The sequence below is a fragment of the Uloborus diversus genome, chromosome 1 (genome assembly GCF_026930045.1).
Source record: "Uloborus diversus isolate 005 chromosome 1, Udiv.v.3.1, whole genome shotgun sequence".
In the NCBI taxonomy this organism is placed as follows: Eukaryota; Metazoa; Arthropoda; class Arachnida; order Araneae; family Uloboridae; genus Uloborus; species Uloborus diversus.
This window is the reverse complement of record NC_072731.1, coordinates 71,145,720-71,164,744: the sequence shown is the minus strand read 5'-3', so window position 1 is coordinate 71,164,744 and position 19,025 is coordinate 71,145,720. Positions and strand designations below refer to the sequence as shown.

General features: G+C 32.9%; 1 protein-coding gene across 1 annotated transcript in view; it reads right to left on the bottom strand.

Annotated features, from left to right (window-relative positions):
- The window catches only part of LOC129230354 (sodium-dependent proline transporter-like), a 242,696-nt gene extending 225,864 nt beyond the window's left edge, over positions 1-16,832 (bottom strand). Inside the window, exon 1 of the mRNA XM_054864755.1 lies at positions 16,744-16,832. Within this exon, the coding sequence (XP_054720730.1) occupies positions 16,744-16,830 (87 nt within the window). The 5' untranslated portion in view covers positions 16,831-16,832. The remainder of the gene's footprint in view (positions 1-16,743) is intronic.
- Positions 16,833-19,025: the final 2,193 nt, after the last annotated feature.

Here is a 19,025-nt window from a genome sequence, read left to right as displayed (position 1 = left end):
TAACTGATGAAGTATTTTGTTTATAAAATGTTTATATAATGTTGTTGTTTCCATCAGTCAAAAGGACCACTTTTAGTCACTGAAGTTGATAGAATGAGCAAAAAAAAATAATAATAATAATAATAATAATAATAATGACGTGGAGCAAAAAAAAGCTTTTATTTTCAAAACGTATAATTTTTAATTAATTTTTTTAAATGTCTGATTTTTCAAGCAAGGAATAGTCTTTATGACGTCACAAGTGATGAACTTCGGCGCACATTCCACAGGCAAGATGAATGTTTACGCTTGCTCTCTACCGCGCTTCCAAGTTATGATAACTCAGAAGATAATTTAAAATTGCGCACGTTTGTTATCAACCATATCGTTGCCACTTCATATAAGTGAAGATACGAATTAAATATTGCGTTCTGCGCTAATAGTATCAGCGAATGGCATTTCGTCACTTGTGATGTCATGTGCAGAAGCGTAAAAAATAGAATTGAATCTGCGCACCGATGAAAATATTTTTTTTTTAATATGAAACTTAGCCAAATGATTTCAAAAATGGTCAAATCCTATGTTTTTAAGCATGCTCTTTCAGAAAAAAAAATATTTTTAAAATTTTGGAAACGACCCTTTTCACATAAGTTTCATTCTTGTAAGATCGCATACGCATAATTTCAATAAAATACGATTACTCCGTAGGAGTTTTGCCAAAAACTTAAATGATTTATATTTTAAAAAAAGCTCGAGCCATTATCGATGAAAATGGTTTATCAACGGTTCTTTCAAATATTTAATCTGTATTTTGAAAGATTTTCGTCTAGATTCAGTTGAAATTGAGAAGTATACTTGTTCGTTTAAAAAGTATTATAGTCCAGTAAAAAATAATCCTAGACATGTAGACAATGTATGCGTCGTTTACATGAGGGAACTTCTGTGATTATATAAATACATCAGTTACTAGTCAAGAGTAAACAATTTAAATCTTTTTTTGGCATGGAATGCTCGGAAAAGAACATAGAAAAATTGATTTACTGTGAAAATGATAATCAATAGAACAAAATATTAAACAAAACTGGTCTTATAAAACACCATTACTTCAAATAAGGATTGTAAATAAAAATTTGAATGAATTAACACTAGAACGACTGACATTTTCTGTATACCTAGAATGACTGAAGGGGCCAGTGTGGCCCTTACCCATTTTTGGGGTGAATTATTTTAAAAATTCTTCCTGAGTGTGTCCACATGCCCAATGCACCTTCTTTCATGACTATATAAAAACTTAGTATGCAATTATTTGTAGTGTTTCTCTCTATACTGGCCAAAAGCTTGGATCAGTTTTTCTTTCTAAGAGCAATGGCTACCATTAGGCTGGTAAGCAGTCAGTACTGTTTATAGCATTTGGATATCCAACTGGCTATATAAAGCGAAAGTTACAGGTTAAACTAGAGAGAATGGCCTTTTGTTATGCTAGAACAATTAGGAGAAAGAAAAAAATTTTTTTTTTAATTTTAAATAAGCTTAGGGGCCACTGTGGCCCCTCCCGTCTTTCAAGGTATAAGGATCAATATTTACAGTACTATGAGGCGTACGATAAAATGAGTAAACAAGCATTCAAATAGTGTCATATAATGAAAAGTCAGGAAGTTACATTACGTTCCGTTAGACATTATCCGAGTTATTAAACAACAAACTATGCGAGGGGCCACACAGGCCCCTCCGTCTTTCTAGTGTTAAACGTAAAATGTACGCCATTGATGTAAAACATACATCATGTCCATTAAAAACGTATCATTGATTGCTCCTATTTAAGTATTATAATATTAAGTAAAGTCCTACACGATATGTAGTTGTAAGACTAGCAGCAACTTTCTTAAGTTTGAAATATTTATGTTACGCGTGAAGTGATACTAAAAAAATATTTCTAATGAAAGCAATGAAAAACAACAAACAGTCAACATGCTGGAAATAACAATGAAGGAAACAATTTTCCAAAAGGAATGTTAACCTCTTGATGAGGTTCTGCGTGTCTACTGGGATTGCTACGGATATTTGGACGCAGGCCTGGCTCTAGCAGTTTTGCTGCCTTAGACGATATTGACAAATACCGCCCCTCCCCCACTTAATAATACTGAAAATAATAATAAAATAAAATAATCTTTACTAACAATAAAGCGGAAAGTCTCTCTGTCTGTCAGGATCTCTCTCTGTCCGGATCTCTTTCAGGATCTCTGTGACACGCATAGCGCCTAGACCGTTCGGCCGATTTTCATGAAATTGGTGTGCACCTCGAAGCTATTTTTCAAAAATTCGATGTGGTTCTCTTTCTATTCCAATTTTAAGAACAAAATTATCATAAGATGGACGAGTAAATTATGAAATTATCATAACGTGGAACCGTAACATGGGCACAAGTTAATTGGCGAGAAAATTCACCATACATTATTTGTAAATATACAGGCGAACAAAAAGACCTTTTAATTTTCTATTACGGGCAAAGCCTTGCGGGTACCACTAGTATATTAATAAAATAAAAATAATAGTAAAGTGCTTAAAATTAAAGTGAGTTTCTAGTTAAATTCCTAAATGGATTTTGCTTATCCAAGCATTGATACACAATTTCAATTATCTTTTTTAGTGTTAACGTAGTGCAGCTTATGGCATTGAAACAGATATCAGTATTTTCAAAAAGACTTTTAAATCACGCAATTTGCCGACTCTAAACTTAAAATGAATTTCTAGTTAAATTTCCAACTATGTCTAAGCACTGGTACACTATAAATTATTTTTTTAGCATTGAAGTTAAGAATCTCATACCTCTGAAATAGATATTCATACTTTGAAAAAAAATCGACTTCGAAATTAGTCGTCCCTAAAATCAGCCGCCTAGGTCGCCTACCCCAAGAGCCAGGCCTGTTCGGACGTTGTTCAGTACTCAGTCTTAACAGTATGTTAGTCTTTGCAGAATATTGTTTAAATTATCTAACCGAACATTGAGATTCGCTTATGTTACCCTAGGTTTAATTTGTCCTTGTTAAATATTAATTTGGTTTTACGTTAAATGCTTGAAATCCTTGAGAAAGAAAAGATTGTATACATATATATATATATATATATATATATATATATATATATATATATATATATATATATATATATATATATATATATATATATATATATATATATATATTACAAACATTGCTTTTATATTGACTTTAAAAACTGAGTACGTTTTTTAAAAGTATTTTTATGTTGCATTATCAATACAGAACATTCTTACGCTATAAAGACGGATACAGAATAAAGGAACCTTATATTATGTGGAGAAAAAATGCTTCTGGATAAGTCAAATCACACTAAAACAAATTGGAAAGGACGGCAGATTTTGCTCGTTGTAGTGAGCATTTCTTTGTAATAGAATTCAGGAGTGTATAGATTCAGGAGTGAAAAGAGGAGAGATGGTTGATTTGTTCATTGGGTAAAATTGCACAAGGGCTTTCATGGGATATACTGCATCTAACAGATGTTTTTATTCAGATGAGTGACGGGAAAGGTACTAACAGAGAGTTTTTAGAATTTCGAAATATATTTATGAAATAAACATAAAAGCGAAACTTCAAATTTCGAAAACCTGGTCAACAATTTTCTTATTTTTAATTTTATTCATTCTCCAGGCAAAAGAGCTCTTTTTGAACTTTTCATCGACTCTAATAAGAAATTGAAAATATTATTTTAACCAAGTTCCATTTGGTTACAATAATATTTTTAATTTTTGTTGAGATACGTGCGTCATGTATTTATCATCTCTGCTCCAGATACTTTTAACTGATCTATTCCAACTGAAAATCTGTAAAGCTACGCAATGCCAAACTCAGAAGATTCATCAGTATTTTTAGTAGTTTATCCTAATTTAATGAAAAACGGAGTGCGAAATGGTTAAGCCGATTTAAACTTCACAATGCATTTGGCACAATTAAATTAATTACAAATTAATAATAAACCAGCTTTTTAACAAAACAAGGTATTTTAGTTCCAATTGGTATGGAAATTGACTTCGCCTATTATCACCAAACCTTTTCATCATCAAATAAATGTGCATTAAATCGAAAAGTCTATTTCTTTTCGCATTAAATGAAGCTATTCTGTGACCTGATTAAAGCAGTTAGAAACTTAAATCCTTAAGAAATGATATCCGTTTTCCTTCTGAAAAATAATGCAAACTTTGAACAATAAAAGGTTGCAATGACGCAGTATGCACATAAAAAATCTTGAGACAAATTTAATTGCGAAAAGACTTTTGTAAGACTTAGTTCTTTATAAGGAGAGTATTGCCATTTCCAATCAAAACAAACTTGTTTAATTGCTTTACTTAATTAAATCATGTAGACTTAATTTTTCTAAATAAGAGAGAATCTACTTTTGTAGTAAAAAGGACGGTTAACATAAGATGAATTTTAATTACTTAAATAAATGTGCACTGAAAAATAAACTAACATGGCAGAACTTCACTAATCGGAACTAATTAGAGCTAAACGAGACCAAGACTTACAAGCGATTCGGAATATTACGCAAAAAGTAGAGGAATAAGATCCTTAATTTTCACTCGTAATATTACCCTTACTGAATTCACATGCTTGGCAGTACAAGGTCTTTATAAATAAATGATGTTTGATACACACCAACTCCGGCGGTGCACTTTGGAATAATCGCCCTTCTCCCCTCATCCCCGTCGACGTCTTTGGCGGCTTAGGCGTTGCGACATGCCACCAACTTAGGTGACAAAACTCACTAATTTCACACCAAGTTTGAAAGCTGGAATTGTTTGGATCTGCAGTGCATGCAGAGAAGCACCGATAACTGGTCACGGAGACCTTTCAAAGTTCCTTAATGAATATTCTGCAAATTGTGCTGACGATTCGGTAAATTTGGAAACAATATAGCAGCATTGAGATTACTCTCCCTTTTTAATAATGTTTACGTTGTTTGTAAATGATGTCTCATGTCCCTTCAAATTAGATGCTATGCATGCATAATAATGTGCAGGCTCATATGCTATCGTTCGGTAAAGTTGGACTTTCATTCAGCAAATTGAGAGATTTCCCACTTCCAAAAATTTTAGTTTTGAAAGCACCTACTTGTGTCTTCGTTTTCTCAATTGCTGTAACTTTACTCAAATTTGTTTCTATGCATTAAATTTTCAAAATTTCTTTGATATGGGAAACCCTTTAAAGTTATGCAGTCTTGGATCTGACAGCACTTCTGTAGGAAAGTTTGAATAGGGAGAATTGTTTTTCAAAAATATTTAGTAGGTGTCCTAGAAAGTATTTTAGACTTGGATGGACATCGGCCACCTCGGTCCATTCTCCTGCTATGACGTCATCAAAGATGGCGGCAATTCACATTTCCTTAACCGCTGCTTATGCTCTCTGATAATAAAGCAGCTCAACACCCATCATTTCTTTATTTCTACAATTAATATACATGTTTCGATTAATTCGTAATGTTTTAAACCTTTTTTTTTACTTTTTTATGCAAATTGTTTTTCACCTGTACATGCTTATCGAAAAGAACATCTTAACATACATGTGCTGAATTTATGAAGGGGAATGTGAAGCAAAGTGAAATAGTTAAAACTTTTTTTTTCCAAAATGAAAAAAGTGGAAATTGTTTTGAAAATTAAGGTACACAAAGAAAGAATAATGTATTTAATAATAAAACGTGTATTAAAACGATATTTTTAGCTTCTGTAAATCTGTACTTTCAAACTTTCAAAAGGAAGTGAAAAGTTTTCTTTTGCTTTTCATGGGGCAAATTTTTTTTCTATTAAAATGGTTTCTATTCGATAATTATAAGTATCTTCGATTTAATGGAGAAGTAAATAAGAGAATGAAAGAGGAAATTAATAGATAATGAAGCAATAAATGGATAAAGTAATTAATCAATGTATCAGAAAAAATAAATGAGCGAATGAAATCGGGAATGAATGAAAAAATAAGTGAATGAATGAATAAAGAAGAGAAATATGAAATAAAGGAAGATAAATAAATTGATACAAAGGTATAAGTAAGTGAAATGAACCATTTCACTTTGACCCATCCACTTTTGCCCGCATGCACTTGATTAATTGCGCAGAGCTCTGAAAATAAAAGTAAGCTTATTATTAAATAAATAAACCCTTCCCCGAATATTAGTAGCATATTAAAAGGTCACAATTGATAATTGAAATGCTAATACCTAAAACTTTATTTTTTTCAAAATAACTAAAAATAGTTTTTGACTTACTACAAAATATTACAATATGAGTATCAATTTTTGAAAATAGCTTATATTATCAAATGTTTTGATCTTCAGAGATAACTCATTCCTTACTGGAATGGACTACAGTAACAGTTACTACATAAGCAAACTATTACCAGATAGGTGATACTAAAAGCAGAGTAAATATCTTTTTGTATTATTACGAATCTATTTTTTTAATAAATAACAGTATAGATGCTTTTAGATATATAGATGACACTATCATTTTAACAACAATGATTTTCACAATTTATATAAGGAAATTTACCCAAATAAACTACTGCTAAAACAGACAAATAAGGATGAGTCAGTTAATTTTGTAGATCTCAACATTCAACAAAATAAAAAAGATACCAGGGTAGCATTGTATGATAAACGTAATGATTTTGATTTTAAAGTATAATCTTTAATTTATTTTCACAGTTGTGTTGGTAAAAAAGTGTTAAAAAATATAATTATCTCGCAAATTACTAGATATAAAAAATCAACAATAATAAAATGATTTCACTTTGCTCCGCAAATTAAGTTTGTCCCACATTCTCCTGCATACATGACCGCTTTTCGAGATTCAATAAATTTCCCATTGCTCGCCCAATGCGATATGCGTTTTTTAAATGTTTGTTAAAGTAAAGGAGAGATAGAAAGTGCTCCTAACCTCAAGGATTGGAAAAATCAACCACGGTATAAAAAAATCTCCATACTCTTTAAAAATGAACTTCAAAAAAAAATGAAAGTTTATTTTTCTTCTTATACATCAGTTTTTCAAACGTTGAAATAATGTTACTCAGGTATTGTCTTTTTTTAGCCTACTTTCCCAGTAAAAGTCAGAAAAAGAAAAAAAAAGCAGGAAAGAAGGCTTAATGAATCTTAAAAATATCGCGAAAATAAAAAAAAATCAAAAATAAGTAAAATAATTAAATAAATATTGAAAAATTAAAAATTGGAAAGTAGGGTATTGAGCTGGGGAAAATGTCTGTTGGTCTGTCTGTCTGACCCTCCCTAATAACTTTTGAATGAATATTCCGATTCGAACAAACATTTTTTTTGTTCGAAAGATCTCGGTGAGTACACCTCATTCCCATACTTCACTTTTTGATTTGAACTATTTTTTGTTCCATTTTGAACAGTTCAAAAAAAAACTTAACATTAGCGCCTACGGGGAAATTCAAGACAATTCCGAACTGTGAGGCGAATTTGCTTCAAATAAACTTTGTAGAAAAAAGCTTTTGATGAAAAACTTGTATATAATTTATCTTTTTGATTTGAACAATTTTCCGTTCAATTTTGAACAGTTCAAATCCCTTATCATTATTGCCTACGGGGAAACTGAAAGTGAATGTAAATTCCGTACCTGAAGGCGGATTTACTTCAAACAAATTTTGTTGGAAATAGCTCTTGACGCCAAACTCCAGACTCCGACTCCGAGAATTTGGAGGCACCTGACCCTGACTCTGACTCCTGTGCCCGACAATTAATCGGACTTCGATTCCCCGACTTCGACTCTGACTTCGTAGCTTTGGCAAACATTTATACACGGAGAACAAATGACTGACTCCGATTCTTGGATATTCGACTCCGACTCTTTTATCTCCAAATGAGATTGACTCCGACTCCGCTGCTGTGGTTTTAACTGTGAAATAATTATTGTTGATATGACTTGTTTTTATTTTCACGCTAAAGTTTTTAGGTACTCAGTTTTCGGCGAATAAATTCGAAGTCATTTATGTTAAAGATATGCGCAGACGATTTTTTTTTTTCTTTTTTGACAATGAAAATTATATCTTTAAGTTGACATTTTATTGTGTTTATTTATTTCGGTAAGTGCATTAATTCATTTAAAAAATTATTTTTGGCAGCAGGGAAAAAATGATTTTTTTTTTTTTTTTTTGATATGATGTATTTATTTTAATGAACGTATTACTTTTTTTTTTCGTTTTGAAAGCTGTTAAAGTTTTTTTTTTTAATGGAAAGAATTGTATTAGCTGCTTTGTATAAAAGGTGCTGCTATTTTATTTGTTCGTTTTTTTATATAGAAAAGTAAGGAATATTTTATTCCTAGAAATCAGCTTAAAATATTAAAAAAATATGTTTGAAAAAAATTACGATTTTAGCTATTTTTGAGAATATTGATCAGGTACTAGAAAGTAGTACGGGTATACGGGAAAGTAGGCTTGTTTAATTCTAGACAGAACTTCTTGTTATTTCCTAAGAAAGTTAGTACAGTTCAGAATGTTTCTTTCTTCGCTGATAAATTGGATTGCTTCTTTGAATTCTAAGATTCTGAGGATAGGTTTTGGTTTTCGTAGGATTTCTGAAATTCCTGAAAAATTCTAGTTAAGTTTAAACAAACCAGTGTACGAAAATTTTAGATAAGGCTTATAGGTAGGAGAATTATAAAAATTCTCAATAATAATACCTGACTTTCCGAAAGCATTTCACAGGATTGTTTTCAAAATCATTGGCAAAACTTCTTTGGGACAAAGTGAAATGGTGAAACAATTTCCCTGATTTTAGAGCCTCCTATCTAGTTATATTTTCACTATGTAGTTACACATGTAGGTTGTTTCAGTGTGTTAAAAAGGCTAACAATTTTCCCATCATGTGCATTTTTTATAAACTTATGCTACCGAAGGAATATATAAATATTAACACATACATAAAAGTCACAGAAGCTGAATCCAGTTTAAAGAAAAAAAAAATACTTGCCTTCGACAAAATTCTAAATACACGACATCTCAATTTCAATTTTCCTTTCCTTTTAATAACTGTTAAGTTTTACAAAAGTCGTATAAAATGCAGATTCGTTATTAGTGGAACATACTCCTACAATAATCAAGCTGGTTACATTTTGTTCGAAAAACTTAAAAATATATTAGCCAAAATTGCAGACGAAAAAAGTTTCATAATTTTGAACAAGCATAACGATTTTTATTTTAAAGTATAATCTTTAATTCATTTTCACAGTTGTGTTAGTAAAAAAGTGTTCAAAAATATAATTATCTCACAAAATGAAATTGATCACTTAGAAAATGTTAGGCAGCAAATGTGTTTGCTGACAGTTGCCATCAGTTAAATAGACTTTAAAAATAAGCAAACTAGGAGACTGCGGAGTGGGAGCTGTTACAGAAAGTTCCATAAACAATCAAGCCAGCTGTGGTGGCCACAATGACAGTATTATTTTCTTATTAGTAGGACTCTATTCATGGAATTAAATTAAATGGTAGTCAGTTTTTTAAAAATTGCAAGGAGAAAAATCTCTACATATCCTAACTTTGGAGGGGGAATGTCAACCCATTCTTACGTAAGATTTTCCAAGATTTTAGTTAAAAGTAGTAAGATTTTATATTAGAAATCGTGTGGTTAAGTGGTTTGGCAGGGGTCATATTTCATTTGTGTTTGAAAAGTAAAGAACGTATTAAGATGAGATGTTTTTTGTTTGTTTTACTAAAAATGAATGGTGAAAAACATAATGAAAGAATCGTACTATGTAAGGCATGTTTTTTAAATATTATTATCGCATCATTTACTAAAAAATGTCGAAAAAACATTCAGTCTAAATTCCAACTTTTTAGTAAATATTTTTTTACAGAAAAAGGTTTTTATAAGTTTTTTCAATAACGATTCCAGTGATTTAAGATTTGTTATTTTATTATTTTTTAAAAAGAAATGGAATCTTACGTAAGAGTAGGAAGGGCGAAAAATCATACGTTCCCTTACATGGGGGTAGGGGGAAGGGGTCTATAATTGCCAAAATCATTCTTACGTAATAAATGAATGGCCCCTCACTGGGAACCGAGAATTTGATGTCAATAATTATGAACTCTTGATCGCCTTACTTATTCACAGGTGTCGACACAGGGATTTGTGTCTAACTTTGTTGTTCTTTATATCAATCAATGACTTGAGTTCCAGCATGTCACGTGGAGCCGGAGGAGCGAAAGCTTGTCTCGTCTGCAATGTCTGCCGCATTGGCAGACTGGAAAGTTAGTTTTCCTGGCATACTGCCCATTTGGACTAATGCCAAGTGAAGGGGTCTGGAGAGAGAGTGTGGTAGCTGATTTTGGGGAAATTTTTATGGTTCGACTGGGAAACACCGCTGGAAGGGATTTATTTTTAGAATTTGTCTCGAATCCAAGTTATTGATATTATGGCTTCTCTCGCGGTTAATACAGCGTAAAGGCAGCAAAGATGCACTGTTTCACTTCATAATCCCAAAGTTTTCTCACATCATTTTGATCTCTATTTATTTTTAATTTTTCCTCTTTTTTTTTCGTTTTTTTTTCTTTTTTTTTTTTTTTTTTTTGAATAAATAAATGATAGTTGGAGAGAGAAAAAAAAAACAACGTGGATGTCTTTTTTCTCTTCTTTTCTATTCTTTAGTGGTTACATCAGTGGTGTGTCCCTTCTTAAGCCATCGTATCATACTTGTGGCCAGCGGAGCTAATCCACATGACTCCTTCTTATTTTCAATGCTATGAATAATTTTAAAAAAAATCTAGAACCTTTTAAAATAACCGATTTTAGTTCATTGGGTATTATGAGTGATTGTTGCAAACTTGAAGCGAATTATGCAAAATTGATTTATAAACAACAGGTGGGAACTTTATACCTATAAACTTAGCATGTAATAACAACATTTTTTAATCTGCAATTAATTTTACTTTTCTTTGTTATCCCATGTTCATCAAAATGACTTTAATATTATTAAATCATTATTATTTTTAATGTATATGCGTTCCGAATTACGAGATTAATTTCAGTATGATGCGCGATATTTAGGTAAGGAAAACATATTGGTCACACATGAGTTATATCATGCAAATTTACATCTGTGTTTAACGAAGTCGGAAATTTGCCTGCAAAATGTCATTAAATAGCAAAAATGTTCTAAATCGGTTCCTTAAAAATATATGAATCAAATCATCTCAATGATATTTTCTTCTTATCAGACATAAAATTGAACCCCGCCTGAAATTGGAAATGCACTTTCAAAAACTCAAAATCTGTATAAAAATATACTCCACTTAATTTATTACGTTTCTCATGAAATATTGAATGAAAACCTTTTTTATCGTTTAAAACCATTTTTTTTTCTTTTAACATTATTTGACTATATTTTTTTTATTTACTTTTTTCTGACACTCTAGTTTTCATCAATTAGTCTAAAATCATTTCTTTGTTTTCCGCTCATGATAATTCAAGGATTTATCAATACAACCTTTCCTGTTCTGACCTGAGATCATCTTGAACCACTTCTTATTGATACGGGTTAATTGGACTCAGAAGTTCGACCGGAACTTAATATTACTTCCAATCGGACTCGGGTAATTTCATTCTAACGACTGCGAGTTGCTATTGATTATAGAAACTGCTCCATTTTTCTTCAATATCTCTATTTTTTATTTAACGTATTACACCTTAATTCTTACAACCCATTTACTGCTAGAGCAACTGAATTCAATAAGGCGTATACCACATCCGAACAGTCTTGTTAATGTGTGTGGTAATTTTTCTTTTAACGACTTTTTACACTTCAAGAAGATTAAAAGTGAATACACTTATCAATTTCTCGTACGATCCCGTTTTATCTAGCAGTTATGCCACCCCGCTCGTGAAAGACCTAATGGACAGGGCATAATAGTGGAGAGGGAAATACTTTTTTTGTCGTAGCTTTGCCAAATAATCACTCAGTGCATGAGGAGCAATGCCGTGATGAAAATAACGCGCAATAACTGCAAATTTTTCAATTTTCATTTTTTTCTTTTATTTATTTATTTATTAACTGCATTTTTGTCATCTATTGTACTTCAAGTTTCGTGGCACAAGCTTGCTTATTTGCTTGCCGTTGAAAATAAAACACACAAAAAAAAAGCCCCGTCAAAGTCGAATATTCCCCATTTGTTATTGTAGTTTAAGAGCTAGCCCCAAAAAATCGACTTGGCAACCGAACCAGAGAGTTTTGCTTGTAAAAGGCATATAATACATCCCTTAACGTCCCTGCGCATTGTCCGACACCTTTCCGAGGCCATTAGGTGTGGGTGGAAGCGTGAACATGACTTTTTGCAATAATTTACCGAACTGCAAGACATTTAAGCAACTGATTCGAAATAAATTTATAAACACGTAGCAAAATTGTCCGACACCTTTCCGGGGCCGTTAAGCGAGGATGGGCGCGTGAACATGATTTTTTTGCATTTTTTAAAAACCGATAATCGAACTGCACGACATTTTGGCACAAGATTCAAAATAGTTTTTTAAGCGCGTAACCAAATTGTCAGACACCTTGCGAAGGCCGATTGGACGATATGCTTTTTTTTTTCGCCTGTCAATTCAGCACTCCATTTTTTTAATTGCAAAACCGACAACCGAATTGCACGACATTTTGCCAACTGATTCGAAATGATTTCATAAACGCGTCGCTTAATTGTCAGACGATTTTCCGGGGCCGTTAAGCGTGGGTGGGAGCGCGAAAACGATATTTTAGTATTTTTATTAAAATACCGACAACACACTAAAGGCATTACATCATTATAATAAGTTGTTTTAAAAATGAATTTTAAATATATTTACATTATTTTTTTATTTTAAATAATATTTTCATCTACAATTTTGGCAATCAAAACCTTCTTGGGATTCTTCATCCATCTAATCATTGTTGCGATTGTCATCCTTATTTTTGGTATCGATCAAAAACAAATAAAATCTAATGTAGATTAATTGATTTAATAAAAGACAAATTTAAAAACAAAAATGAAAAACTAACCATCACTCTCGGCAAGAATGCCTTCCACCGTTTCTTGCAGTTCAGGACCTTTGAACCATAAAAACTCATAATTTATATTTTCTTCATTATGCGTCTATCCAAAATCTTTAATCCGAAGAAGATTTTGATTGCCAAAATTGTAGATGAAAATATTATTTAAAATAAAAAATAATGTAAATATATTTAAATTTCATTTCTTATAACTAATTATTATAATGATTTAATGCCCATAGTTTGCTGTCGGTATTAAAAAAAAAAAGCTAAAATATCGTGTTCGCGCTCCCACCCATGCTTAACGGCCCCGGAAATTGTCGTCTGACAATTTAGCGACACGTTTATGAAACTATTTCGAATCAGTAGGCTAAATGCCGTGCAATTCCGTTGTCGGTTTTGCAATTCAAAAAGTGGAGTGCTGAATTGATAGGCGAAAAAAAAAAAAGCATATCGTCCGATCGGCCCCCACAAGGTGTCTGACAATTTGGTTACGCATTTAAAAAACTATTCTGAATCTTGTGCCAAAATGTGCAATTTGGTTATTGGTTTTTAAAAATTGCAAAAAAGTCATGTTCACGCGCCCATCCTCGCTTATCGGCCCCGGGAAGGTGTCTGACAATTTTGCTACGCGTTTATAAAACTATTTCGAATCAATTGCCAGAATGCATTTCGATTGTCGGTTTTGCGTTTAAAAAACATAGAGTGCCCGGTGCTGAATTAATAGGCGAAAAAAAAACATATCGTCCAATCGGCCCAGCAAGGTGTCTGACAATTTGGTTACGCGTTTAAAAAACTATTTTGAATCTTGTGCCAAAATGTCGTGCAGTTCGGTTATCGGTTTTTAAAAATTGCAAAAATGTCATGTTCATGCGCCCACCCTCGCTCGCTAACGAACCCGGAAATGTGTCTGACAATTTTGCTACGCGTTTATAAAACTATTTCGAATCAGTTGCCAAAATGTCGTGCATTTCGGTTGTCGGTTTTGCAATTAAAAAAATGGAGTGCGCGGTGCTGAATTGATAGGCGAAAAAAAAAAACATATCGTCCGATCGGCCCCGGAAAGGTGTCTGACAATTTGGTTACGCGTTTAAAAAACTATTTTGAATCTTGTGCCAAAATGCAAGTAGTCCGATTTTCGGTTTTCAAAAATTGCAAAAAAGTCAAGTACACGCGCCTATCCTGGCCTAACGGCCCCAGAATGGTGTCGGACAATGCACAGGGACATTAAGGGATGTATTACATGCCTTTTACAAGCAAAACTCTCCGGTTCGGTTGCCAAGTCGATTTTTTGGGGCTAACTCTTAAACTTTTGTGGATGCTTTACCTTGCAAAGTCAGAGACATGCTTGTCGTATAATTAGTTTCGAATGTTCTGTGGTTGGGCGTTTGCAGTTACCATGTGTACAGAAATACTGACTATCTTTTAAACGGTCAGAGCCATAGCACAACTCTGCTCTTCTTCCTCGGACTTTGAAGAATCCCTCTTTAAAACATTCCTCCACTCCTCCGCAACAGAGCACCTGGCTAAACCAACCCGTGCAATCAGGAGCGAAATTTTCGGAAATATAACTGTTGTGGATGCCGGATATTACAAATATTAAAAATTTGGTCAAATATTTAACGTGGTTTAACGGAACGATTTCGTTGTTGTTGCTGTCTTGTGCCAGCTAAGCTGCCTATTTCGAATTGGGTACTTCACTTTTCCAACTGAACCATAATTTGCTGTAAAATCCGATTTTCGCAGTACACACATGCCATAAGGACCCGTTTATAGAATAGGCAACTATTCACAGCACAACACATTCACAGAAAAAAATGGACTAAGACAAGAGAGAAAAAGTATATCAATGCCAGCGCCAGAATTCGAACCCAGGACCTCTTCATCGCAGTCAAGCTTCTCTGACCACAAGGGAAGACAACAATTTCATTAAGCAACGTTATTTTTATTCTGTCAGTAGCTTTTCCTTTTCGCAGAGATTTTGCTCTAGTTTACTGCATCTATCTTCAATAAAAGTGAAAAATCTTAATCACGAAGATAAGTCACGCCTAAATGAAGGAATTCGCAATGAGGAGACAAATCCGAGACAACATTTAAGTATGTCTTTTTTAACACGGATCCGTGACATTTTTTGGCACATCTTGCTTCCGCCTCGTTAAATGGATGATGGAAATCGCTAAAAATAAAGCGTTTCAGGAACTCAGTACAATGGATGGATGTGTGTTAAGTTATTTAAACATGCGAATAATGTTAGGGGGCCCCTATCTTGTTTTGATATTTAGATCTTCTTTTAGTAAAATTTAAAAGGACAAGAACAGAAAAAAATGTTTAGTAATCTGCTTCGATTTCAAAGTGAGTATAGAAGTAATGAATGAAACACAAGTAGAGATAGATATAAATAGAGAAATATTTATTTTTAACAAGAGCAGCAATTTGTAGTTATAACTTCGTTAGTTAAACCATGTAAATGCACAAATAATTTAAGCCCCCCCCCCCCTTCGTAAGTTGTTTTCAAATTTATACCTTCTTTTTAAGCAAAATTAAAATGACAAGAAGGGGAAAAATGTCTCGTAGTCTACTTCTATTTCAAACTGACTGTACAGTTCAAATGCAAGTTATTATATCATTTACTGTTACGGTCCAATTTAGGAAGCGCATGGTTCAAAAAAGGCGCATGTATTCCTAAAGTGGACTTTTGCAACTTTGTCAAAAATATTTAAAAAAAAAAATATCGCCATATTTACAGAAAATGTAAGTATCTATGGCGTTTCCTAAATAAATTTGTAATCAAATGCCCTATTTTTTATTTTTGTTTTTCTTCACATTTAGCGACACGGACCTATTGTTCTTAGGGGGCCCAATATAGGCGGTCTTTGCCTACCATTTGCTGTTTACTTATAGCATTATTTTATGAAAATTATTAATTCACTTCCAATATCGGCGGTCTTCCCCTGCTTTCAAAATAATTTTCTTACTTTAGCAAATCTACCTATGGTAACTGAAGACAAATGCTGTTTATTCAGTTGAATCCGTTGTTGATGATGGGCGTAAATCAGATAAAAAATAATCAATCAATACAAAAAAAACATTGTATTGCAGAAATGTTTAAGTCCCTTCAAACTATGATTGCTAGTTTATTGTATTGTTAGCGACACAGCTAGAAACGCCTTCTAAACAAAAATGAATGTGTTTATCTTCAAACAAAATAAAATCATATCAAACTGATTTTAACAAAAATTTGACTTAGCTTTTTGAAAAAAAGTGATTCAATTGCAAAATATCACCAAATTAAAAAATAAACTAATTACCTAGTAATCTTAACGTGCTGTTTCTTTTCACTTTAATGATGATCATGTTTCTTATACAACGACACACATTTTTTATGCAACTGGAAATAAATTTTTTCTCCAAAAAATCATTTTTAGCGTGTGAGCAGCAATATTTCTAGCCGCAATAATAGTTCCAGCATGAAATTAACGCAAACTATTTTATCACAATCACTACCTATCGAAAATCACAGCATTTTTAAGTTAAGATATGAAACCAACAATTTTACATGTATCATAATATGCCAATTGTTTTCAAAAACTGTACCTACTAAGTCATAGATCGTTCGAAACAGGCATCCGGAACATAACAAAACTACCATTAGTGTCAAAACGCAGACTAATAAAACATCAAACATGGCATATTTCACTGACCTGAGCTCTTTCTGCTGCTTCTAAAAACTGCACTCTACTCCCTGACGAACTCGCTGACTGGCTCCGAGGAAAAAGTATGTTTTCCATGGACTGTAACTGGTGATATTTGGCGCCTTTTTATTACGTAAAATTCACTTCTAAAATTTTCAGTGTATTAAAGATAGCTTAAAACCAACAGTTACACTTGCACAGATTATACGTGAAATATCCTTTCCCGCCAGTTCATGTGCACAAAACACAGGAGAGCTTTTTTCTTCCGGAAAGTCTTTCACACGGGAACTTTGAGGAATAGCTGGCGAATTTTGAACACGTTTTTCATTGAAAGAACTTCAAACCGGAGGTGAAATCTGATTGCAGAAAGCTCCGGTTGTGTTTTTTCTTTTCTTTTTGTCTACGTCATCCTGATTCACAAATTTTAGTTTTTCCTTCACTTCCAGTCTTTGAGAAGTTTACAGGTGCAGCGAAACAGTAGTTCCTGTGGAAAATGACACATTCAATTTATTTACATTTTGTTTATAACATAACACGCAGACAATAAAGTTAAAATGCTATAAGCAGATCCATTACTCCAGATATTTACAGGGAGGGTAAAAGGTAGACACTCTAAAAGTATTATTTCGTAATACAACCAGGGGGTGCTCCGAGCTTACACTTTTGGGCCAGCGAAAATAATATGGTATAATAATAACGGTATAATATGGTACTCGTAATATGGTATAATAATTACGAAATAATAATAAGGTATTATTTCGTAATACAACCAGGGGGTGCTCCGAGCTTAAACTTTTGAGCCGTCGAAAATACACAATTCACGGTTTGGAACCACAAATTTTAGTGAATGATAACAATTATGCCGAATGGAACTAAACTTCACAGAATGATGATAATTTTGAAAATTGAACATTACCGAATGGTGATGATTTTGCAGAATCGTCAAACAAAATTTCTCGAATAAGGAAATATCATTTATATATAGGGAGCTTACTTATATGTAATAAATAATTTATTTCTCAAAAGCAGGGAGTGTGTGTGCCATTGCACAGTCAAGTTTTACTAATTCATGGACCAGCATTTAAGCTGAAATAGCATGCAAGATAACATAATATTAATATAAGCAATGAATCATTGTGCTAATCCATAATGTATTCATTGTGAATCATTCACATTTGGATGTCCCGATAACATTATATTTGTATTTATTGAATTATTTTAAACCAGATCGACTTCGTAACATTAACAAAATAGTATTTCTCAAACAAAGGCTAGTTTTTTTTTAATTTTCGATCCAAAATGTGCATAAGACATGGTGAACTAGACTTTAGAAACATAATAAAATTATGTTAAAATGACGAGACTGCATTCTAAACAGTCTGAACAACTTTCTGAAAGAAAAAATGTTTTTTTTTTTTGCAAAGCTCTAGATTAGCTGTTGCCAAAAAGGCAAGGGCGGATCCAAGTATTCTTCCCTCTAATTAGCTGCTTTTCTTGAAACTAATAAAATGTAAAGATAAAGCCAAAGAGGAGGAGAAGGAGGCAGTACATAAACATTGTCCCTCCTTTTTACTTGACCAAAATTATTGTAAAATTATTTTTTTAGGATTTCAATTTCAGAAAAATTACGGAGGAATGTTCCAGAAACCCTTTTTTTTAAACGTATTAGAAAGTCGCCTAAAATTGCGCTTATGGAACTTTAGTTTTGAGATATTACTAGAGAAAAGTCGCAGAACCCAATCGTTGCCTCTAACATTACCCAAGATGGTCAACAATTGCGTCATTTTGACTTAAACTCTGAAAAATGTCCGCGGGAAATCCTTCATTATCGGTGCAGAATCTCTCTCAAGAGATGGGCGGTTGAGCGATCGCGCCCATTGTCCCCTTCTATCCGCCCTTGCCAAAAATTGACCCTTACACTGAAAATGGTGACCAAAAAAAGACATTTTGGTCGTCAAAACTGGCATCCATTTTTCGGTAGTAGAAATATCTTGACGATTTCTGGATTTGTTCTCTAAATATTTGGCTACGCTCGCCAGATAGCAAACGTAAAAGCTAAGTAGTAAGTTACCGCCCTAAGCCAGGGCTAAGGCTGAAATACATAAAATACACCACCAGCTCAGTTATTCCATCCGAGGACTGCAGTTTCGTGCTTTTTAACACTCATCAGCCCGGAATAGGAATCACATGAGCTGGAGGCAGAAAACCTCTAAAGAGAGCCAAGAAAACCAAACAAACTGGTTTGCACCATTGCTGCTGTCACTCATCTGGTGTGCTAATTCTACATATGC